The sequence below is a fragment of the Vigna unguiculata genome, chromosome 3 (genome assembly GCF_037176805.1).
Source record: "Vigna unguiculata cultivar grain cowpea cultivar isolate G323 ecotype 2 chromosome 3, ASM3717680v1, whole genome shotgun sequence".
Lineage (NCBI taxonomy): Eukaryota > Viridiplantae > Streptophyta > Magnoliopsida > Fabales > Fabaceae > Vigna > Vigna unguiculata.
The window spans coordinates 45,549,488-45,559,015 of record NC_140794.1 but is presented as its reverse complement, the minus strand read 5'-3'; the positions used below and the strand labels follow the sequence as shown (position 1 = coordinate 45,559,015).

Sequence of the window (9,528 nt, the reverse complement as noted above, 5' to 3'; positions counted from 1 at the left end):
TTTACTGAGTATTAATATTGATTGCAGTTTAGTTTCATTGATTATATGAAAGTAAAACCACTTAACTTTATTATGATAGTATTAAAACTAAATTCAGCTTTGATAACTATAGAAATAGGTTAATTTTTTTATTTGTTTTTCAGATGTCAATAAATGAGATATATAACCCATAAATATATTCAATAAATCACTTCACTAAACTATAATATTTGACAGAAATTTTTTTAAAATCACAACCTAGAAAACTTAGAATTCATTATTTAAAGTACATTATAATTGATAAAATATACTTCTTAATGCATATTTACATATTTAAAGTATATTATCATATATTTATGTACTTAGCATTTAAACGATTCCTTTAACTCTGGGGAAAGATTAGTTCGTTTTGGTAGCAAGGAGTTTTAATAAAGAAGCAAATTTAGCTGAGTATGGTGGTTAACATCAAATGGTTTGATTTTCAACAGCTAGGAAACCTTACCTAACAGATACTAACATACGGTTAAAACTGTAAATCTCAACTTGAGAGAATGGGTGAAAAATATAAATAAAATATTAACAAAATTCATAGTAGAAGTTGACATGAATATGAATTCAGGTGAAGAAGTATCCTATAAATCATGGTACCTTAGGAATCTATGAACCATCTCTATTCGGATTGCTCAAATGGAACTCGAACAAACAATTGTCCATGCAAAGTCACCACAGCAGAAGTCTGATGAGTATCAATTCTTGAAGGCAAACTCACAACCTGAATTAAATATGGAAAGCACACAAGCTACTTATTCTCAACAAGTACTACAGCTTCACAACTTTTGTAGACAGAAACTATAATCCATGGATACAAAGACATCAAAGATTGAAACAACAATTTTTGAAAATAAATAGATCCTTCGTATCATAGCAAAGATAATATACCTTCTTGAAAGGTGTGACCCCCCATGGATTATCAGAATGTTCAGGCTCACCGCTTATGACCAGGCGTCCAGCTGGGTCTGATTGAACACGCACCTGATTTCATGAAGTCAATAATATTCTCCATTCAAAACAGTTCAAATGCAGTTTGGTAGATTACACTTCTAAGTTCATAGCTTATTGCATCACAAGCTAAGAGCACAAAGGAAAAGTTTCACAACTACCAGATCTTACAAAAAAGGTAATATCTAGAAGTAATTTGGGTCAGTGAAAACACTCTCCTGTAATTTCTACAATATTTAATTTGAAAAAAAATGGCAACACGCAGATTTTATTGAAATGTCTTTTCTCCTGACAAATGAGGGTAATTTGGGTTTAGTTTTTAATTTTAGTCCATGACATACTTTCTTTTGACCATCATAGTTAATATAAATGACATTGTCATGTCAATACAATTTATCAAATCAATTGAAATCATAAGAAATGTCACATCATGATACTATCATAAACTAAAATAAAAATAATAATGTATTTATAAACACCACAAGAAAAAGTAACATCTTTATAAAAAATTAAAACAAAACAAAAATTGCAGTGTAAAACATAAAGCAATTTATTAAGACCTAAGGAAATAAATAATAATAAACATTAGAGTTTTCGATGAAAATAGACATTATCACAACTAAAGGAAAGTAAGAAAAAAGTAAATTATATTACTGATTTAACTAATTTTCAAAATGAGTTCTTGAGATGTTCAGTAATTATAACGTGTCTGTCTAGAGGTGTCCAAAAACAGCGAGGTGTTTAAAACAGACAGCCCTGACTGATAGGTGAAAAGTATGTCAAATTAACCATACCTATATTCTAAATAGGCTGCAACACAGTTGGCCTATTTTAAAGCTTTATTATCACTCATTGGAAATTTACTTAAATCTAAAAATTTTAAGATTAACATAATTTACCCTTTTTTTTAATCTTGTTCAAATATCACAATGTTTATTATTATTGTAAAAATTCACAAGTTAACAAAACTACTTTTTCATCTACTTAAATATATTTTATCTTTCATTTATTACTTTACTTCTTCTAAACAAGTTACTTCCTACGTCTAGTCCTTACTAATATATTTAATTTCTTTATTCTAATTTTAAAATTTCATTTTTAACTTTATTCCTACAAAACTGTATAATTTTTGTTCTTAGTCTCTAGAAATGTTTTTTTTTTCAATTTTTTTTCTATAAATATATTATTTATTTTAATTCCTTATCACATCAGCATTGTAGATTAACAGTTCTTTATAATCAACATTAACTTTAGCGGGTCAAATTAGACAGGAATGGTCTTCAAAAAATTGTCGAGGACTAAAGTGAGAAAAAAAAAGTGTAAGGACCAAGACGAAAAGAATCCTATTTTTTAAGGAAAAGACAATAAAGAGTAAAAAAAGATAGCATGGCATTGTTATACAGTATTTTGTTAAAAGGGGCATGGTCAGCTTTGAATGCATTAAGTTCATTATATTTATATATTAATATATAAAAAGGAGGATGAGACTATTAGTATCCTTGCCAATTTATCACAAAACAATAAAAACAATACGCCAAGATTTCAACGTATGTGCAGAATTATTACAGAGAAAAAAAAAATTCTTTTTATTACCTCTTCCCGCAGAAGGCCAGGAACCAATGCATACACCTCAAAACAATCTTTCTGTACACAACTTTCTCTTGATGAGTAAATTACATAATTAAACAGATTATATTCTATCCAAACACAAGATAAACTTACAGTTTTTTGCACATTGATTTTTACCCAATCAGCAGGAGGTCCAATGTCAATCACAGATGTGTCCAATCTTAGTCCATCATCATACACACAGACAGAGGCAAGCATGTCAGCAAATGAACAAGAAAGCAAGTAACATCTCTATCAAGAATATAAATTAATAGTACAGTTTATGGGTTGTCAACTATATAAATAGATTTCGAACAAGTATAAATCGTTCATGATAAAAAGAGAAAGAAAGTAACGTGTCTTAACTGTGGTTTAGATGGTTTACTGTGAGCAACTTTGACTGCATTCACCATGTCTGATGATTTCTTACGTTTAAGTACATCTGAGTAAATAAGTTAGGGGTGGAATATTTAGAATCATTCAGCACTTTAATAAGTTAAAAATGATAGTACGATGATGAAGATCATACTGATGCTTCTAAGCTGCTTTTCACGCTTTTGCATAGACAAAGAGCTCCTGTCCTATGAAAAACAAGTTATTAAACAATTATTTAGCAGTAAAAACAAAATTAAGGAGAATATGAATCATACCAGCACAATTTAACCAGACCTTAATAATAGGATCACTAACTTCACCATTGCCCAGAAGACGTTGTGAATGCCAACCCTGCATAGCCCTAGCCGCAGCATCTCTCCGTGCCCTACCTGATGAAGCTAATCCTTGGACACACTTAACAGGAAAGAGGGATTGTAAGATACAAATAAGTGTAGTCATCACAGTAATACTGCTTACGACATACATATTCCACTAGCAAAGCCTACTGCAAGTAAACAGATTTAGTGTCTTGCAAAGTAGAAATTCAAACTATTTTCAAATATTAACTCAACACAAAAGACGACTCTGTTAATGATGCCTTAAATCCAATATCCATTCATTACTTTCCTATGCTTAGAAATCACCTTTTTCTAACCTTAATGGAGTGCGGAGAAGATATAATTTGGAAATAGACAGGTAGAAGAACTGGACCAGTGTATTAGAAAATCTGATTAATCTATTATGAAACAATCAAACACTGCACTGGTATCAATAATATATGGAGCAAAGATCAAGAGCACAGGTAGTGCAACAGAGAGAAATTCCACCCTCCTTAACCCAATTATTTGAAAGACAGTTCTCTCCTTTCCAATTTCCTCCTCCCAATTCTAAGCAAACTCTAACATCCTTTCTATCCACTTTTTTATTACGGAACACAAGTAGCTATTTCATTATCAACACAGTTAGCCTTCTTATTCTATCTGACCTACACCTGTTATTCAGGAAACATGCTAGACATAGTCATGACTAGAGGCTAAAGAGAAGAATTTTTTCAAGGGGAGAGGGGACAACTCTCAATATAATTTAACTTTGCCAAGGAAGCAACTATAAGATAATATTGCAAGGTGCATCAATTGTTCTAATGGCGTAGGTTAGATGGAGTAAGTCATAATTGAATAGTGGCACTTGGACTCCTACGCTCTTAGTAGAAAGGGCTATGCTCTGATTTTGACCTATATCATTTGGCCTTATAGTAAGTGCTCAATCCAACAATTGACATTAAATCCAAGGTCACGAGTTTGATTCCTATTGTGGTAATTGTTGAGGGGGGAAATGTTTGCAGGTTGTATCAATTGTCAATTGCCAAGAAAGATATTAGTGTAGAGTACACCAATTGCCTTATGGCGTAGACCACGTGGGTCAAGTCACAATTGAATAATGATATTTAGATTTTTATGCTTTTAAATAGAAAGAGTTGTGTTCAAAGTATGAGTTATAGTTTTTGGCAATGTGATAAACGCTAAATCCAACAAGTAATAATATTACGTCATTTAATTTTCAAATGATCCTTAGAAATGACACATATCAGCAACTAAAACTATTAGAAAATGTGCAGCAATCTGAACTCATAGGGAGATCATAAAATAGTCCCATCCATAAATAAAGACAAATAACTTTCAAAGAATGTGCATGGGAATTCCATCCTCTTACAATATACAGACAGCAGCAGGTTAAATAATAAAAATGGAGATGCCTAATGTGGTTTTCCAAAATATCCATATTTTATTTAAGAGAATAGTCTAGCAGTTCATAAAGTCAAGATACAAAAGATTGATACAGTTGGCCGTTATATTATTGCTCATGAAAATGACATTAAACACAAATAAATATTACCTGATTTTCATTATTCATTGGCTCTGAATTAGAAGTAATAGGCACATTCAGCTCACCACCTTTTGTTTTATGCCTTTCATAGTCAAGAAGAGCCTGGAGTAGCATAAAAAGAAACAACTATAGTGAAATAGATTTTGAAGATAACAAAGTTTAGAGTTTTACACAATATTTGATATTGTTTTGACAGTTTCGAAATAGATAAGATGCTATTTAAATAAGCCCATATGTCATTGAACTGTAAAACAAGAATGATTAAAGAACGGATATTTTGGCCAACAGAAAATGTACCTATGTACTGGTTCATTCCAAAGAGCATGTAGGAAGTAAAGGAACGTAGAAAGCATTACACAATATTTTTGGAATCTAGAGTGGCAAAGTCCCTACTGGTTATCAACTTACAATAATTTGATTAGAATGCTTTTTCTTTAAGGGATTAACATGCACCAGCACCAAGGAGTAGAAAGCTTGTTATTGGCAGCAGTTAATACTCGATAACACCATCTTCATTACTTCTTAAAGAATGCAATTTTAATCATTAGTAGTTCATAAAGATTTTTCAATTTTACACATTTAAGTAACAAGATGACCAAAAAAAATACAAACAATGTAACATCATTCATTGGGAGAAGCAAAAGAAGCATCTGGTCTGGGCATGGGATAGTACATAAGTGGTCAAATTAAAACACTAAATCGTGCACCTGTTATGTGGCTTTTTCATACTAACCATTCATATTTTGATGCAAATCATGATTTGCTTTCACATTTCAAAATATACAATAATCTCAATTTATAAAGACTACATCTTGAAAAGAAATCAAGGGTAAAATCATAGAAAGGACAACTTTTTCTTTCCATCCTTTTCTTTTACAAAATTTCAATACAGACTTTAGAAATAAACTGTTTAATTGAAACTAACAATTCGTTGTTTAAATTTCATTCTTAACAATTGCCGTAAGTTTATAATCTTACTTTTTTATATGGTTTTACTTAAAAACTCGCAGAAAAATCTCCAAAAGAAGAATAAAAATTTCCATCACCATGCAGCATGCTACTAGTAACGCCAAAGTGTATATTATACTTTAGATATTTGAAAATTTCTATTATAAATGCTGGTAATAACTATAAACAAGAGAAATATGACTCGGAAATATAATGATAGGTGCAGGATCACAACATAAAGCTAAGATAATATAGCGTAGTACTCAATCCATACCAATGAGGAAAAGTATGATATAAATCATAAAATATTTAACAAAGAAATCTGGGCAAATGTATGTCAACTAGATCAACATTACACTTTTGTGCCAAAGAAAACAATCTACTTCTAAGCTTTATTCTTCTTATACTTCAAATATTATACTTTAGATATTTGAAAATTTCTATTATAAATGCTGGTAATAATTATAAACAAGAGAAATATGACTCGGAAATATAATGATAGGTGCAGGATCACAACATAAAGCTAAGATAATATAGCGTAGTACTCAATCCATACCAATGAGGAAAAGTATGATATAAATCATAAAATATTTAACAAAGAAATCTGGGCAAATGTATGTCAACTAGATCAACATTACACTTTTGTGCCAAAGAAAACAATCTACTTCTAAGCTTTACAGGAATGTTGAGTTTGCATGGTAGCCTGGATATCTTGGAAACATATTTGCCAAATAATCTTTTAAAAGATAAGAAAGAGCTGAAGACTAATGTACACCTTATTAATCTAGAATCACCTTCTCATAAAAAACCCGAAAAGTCCATGAAACTGTGGTACATGTCCTGCAAAAATTAACAACAGAGAGCCTTATTTTCACATGTCATAAATAACCTTAAGTTATCCAGATCACCCATATGCATCCCCCCCGCCCCCAAAAAAACACAGAATTACATAAAGTACAACTAATAAAAGCATGCTTAAGAAATGTGGAAATAGTAAGAGAAATTCAAATACTAATAATGAAAAGTGCTTCAAAATTATGATTTCCAATCAATAAAGGAACCAAACAATCATGCATATTAAATAAAATCATCCAACCCAAGTTTGTTTTCCATCAAGAACTACAACTCAGATGGACAACTTAATTTTTCTCAACACCTTTTCCAATACAGAATATGACTCAGCATCCTTCTAAAATACATAAAAAACACAAAAAATTTAACATTCAATAAAACTCAAACAAAAGCTAAGCAAAAGCTTTTCAGAGCCACCAAGAAGATTGAGACAAGAAATTGCTAGTTGTTCCTTACTTTGGAGGTTTGAAAGACTCTCCCACTTGCCGCCACAATTTACATGAGGTGACCTATTCATAAATGTAACCCCAATTAGGCATATGTCTTGGTAAATTGGCAACAATGAAAACAACTTCTCTGAACTTTGAACTAAACAAACTTGAAACTTAGAGTAATTGATGTTAGTTTGCCTCAAGAAACAACCTCCAAAGCATTCCAGTTGCCCAAAAATAAAACTGACATTGAAATGCAAGTAAATTCAGTAGTAGAGACATTGTTATTTAACAACGTGGTATATCACAAACTGGCATCAGAATACTCATGCTAAATGCCTAATAAAAATGTAAATCTCTCTGCTCCTGACTGTGTGAGAGAGTAAACATGTGTTTTTGTAATTATTTACTTAATTTTACTTGCATTGCCAAAAAAGCTACCACTATTAACAGATTTACGTCCCGAAAAGGAAGAACCATGAAAAAATGCACGCTGTGAAAGTGCCAAACTAGTAGCCACCATATGGAATTATTAAGGTCCTCTAATCTAATTATTTACTTGTAATCATATACTTCTGATTTCACATAAAATTGATTACATAAAGTTGTATTAGTGCTTCAGCAGAATAATGGAAAATGAATACCTTATCATAGCCGCCCAGTCTGTTTACAGATCTCCATAACCTTATACCCAGCCAATTAAGAATTAGGATAAAGTAATATGTCAGAGCTTGGATTATGTGTTGCATATTTAAATGTAGAAGAAAACTTAAACAAACTGGTATAACTCACTTAAGGCAATTAAGCCCCTCTTTATAAAACTTGGGTGGTTTGAATTCCATGCTCCTCTCCCTAAAGAATGTTTCAAGCTCCTTCATAAAAGCTGACTGCTCATCTTCTGTTCCCGACTCATTACCATCATATGAATACTCAGGATCCAAAAAATACAAGTTCTGTGAGATTGAGTTTCCATTATCTGCATGTGCAACAGCAGCCTGCCTTTCATTATACTTATTCTCATCGTCTAATCCAGTCTTGACTTCAGCTCTTATATCAGTCTGAACAGCATGTGGTGTTTTAGGTTCGTTATGAATAGGGTGTGCGGAATTGGAGTCACCATTATTGCAATTTTTACTTTCAGCCACTTCAAAAGCTTTGGGCTTCACCTCCACAGTCATCTCAGCAGGATCAGCATTATTTTGACAAACATTAGAATCATTTGCTATGTCCTTATCACTCTTAGGAAGTTCATCTACTTTGCTCTTCACATCTAATGCATTTTCACCTTCGGTTTTATTTAAAACTGGAACATTGTCCATTACAGGGACCGACTTTATTGTATTTTGACTATTTAGGACATCTTGTTGCGGAATGCACTCTGAATTGGCTTCTGGTTTCACAATTCTATCCTCCACAGGTGCCTCTGCCTCTACCTTCCCATTTTCAGCATGATTTGAAGTATCCCCTACGGACAAAGGAGCAGCCAAAACTTCTGGTTCAACCTGTGCTTCAGCCAAAACTTCTTCCACAGCCAACGGAACATTCTGCCCTGCTTCTTCATTCTCTTTTGTATCACTCATCTCCAAAACTTAAGCGCACACACACGAGAACGCACAAAAACCTCCTACACCGACCCGTAACAAAAATTGAAAACAAATAAGAGGTCAGAAAAAATTAAAAAACGGATTGAAGGAACCCTTCTCCGAACAAGCCCCATACTCCATTTCCTTTTGTCCAAAAATTAATAAAAATTGAAGAAATGTTAAAAAGAGGGAGAAGGAAATTTACACACACAAAATCCCCCAAAAAATAATCCATCATTACAGGTAGCCAAGGTAAGTTCAGTAAGCTACAAAAGAATTTGATTTCTCGGACTTCGACGTCGGCGTTCAAATTGAAATGAAAAAACAAATAGATACGAAGAAAGAAAAAGTGATGCAGCATTACCTATATTGAAATTCAATCGTATTCCAGAAGAAACCCACAATGGCAGATGCAAAAGGGTTGAATTTGTTAAACCCTAATTCTGCATAAAAAAAAATTGTAAGAAGACAAATTCTAAGGTGGCACGCCATTTTAACCTTTTATTTATTGAAATTTAAAAATTGAAAAACGCCTTATAAAAAATATAGTTTGAATATATTTTATTCCTCTATGAATTTACCAAATTTGTTTTTTAGCTATTAAATTTCTTGTTCTTTTCAACTTTTAAATTTCCACATTTTAAAATAGGTGAAATTTGTGACATGCATAATAAATGAGAGAAGATAATAATAAAAGAATAAAATATGAATATAATAAAATAGCTTTATAATTTTTTTAGAGGAAAGAGAGGAAGAGAAACTATGAAAAAAAACTTGCACTTCATTTTTCTAAGCTATATTCTCGCTCAAATTTTCAATTTTTAATCTTCTCCTCTCATTTTTTTTTCATGTCGATCCATTTTAAAAAT

The 9,528-nt window shown here is 31.7% G+C and overlaps 1 protein-coding gene across 3 annotated transcripts; it reads right to left on the bottom strand.

Annotated features, from left to right (window-relative positions):
• Positions 1 to 522: 522 nt before the first annotated feature.
• On the bottom strand, positions 523 to 9,155 carry LOC114176226 (AT-rich interactive domain-containing protein 6-like). Of its 3 annotated transcripts, XM_028061186.2 has the most exons (13): positions 9,024 to 9,155; positions 7,869 to 8,700; positions 7,721 to 7,760; positions 7,102 to 7,154; positions 6,588 to 6,633; positions 4,855 to 4,947; positions 3,256 to 3,375; positions 3,116 to 3,167; positions 2,953 to 3,028; positions 2,701 to 2,767; positions 2,572 to 2,622; positions 919 to 1,011; positions 523 to 751 (listed from the first exon to the last, which is right to left on the bottom strand). In XM_028061186.2, exons 2-13 carry the CDS (start codon positions 8,654 to 8,656, stop codon positions 650 to 652), a joined length of 1,581 nt encoding a protein of 526 aa, XP_027916987.1. In that variant the 5' UTR covers positions 8,657 to 8,700; positions 9,024 to 9,155; the 3' UTR covers positions 523 to 649. The 3 variants fall into 3 exon arrangements, with proteins under 3 accessions (XP_027916987.1, XP_027916986.1, XP_027916988.1); XM_028061185.2 differs by having other exon boundaries at positions 2,572 to 2,767; XM_028061187.2 differs by lacking the exon at positions 2,572 to 2,622.
• Positions 9,156 to 9,528: the final 373 nt, after the last annotated feature.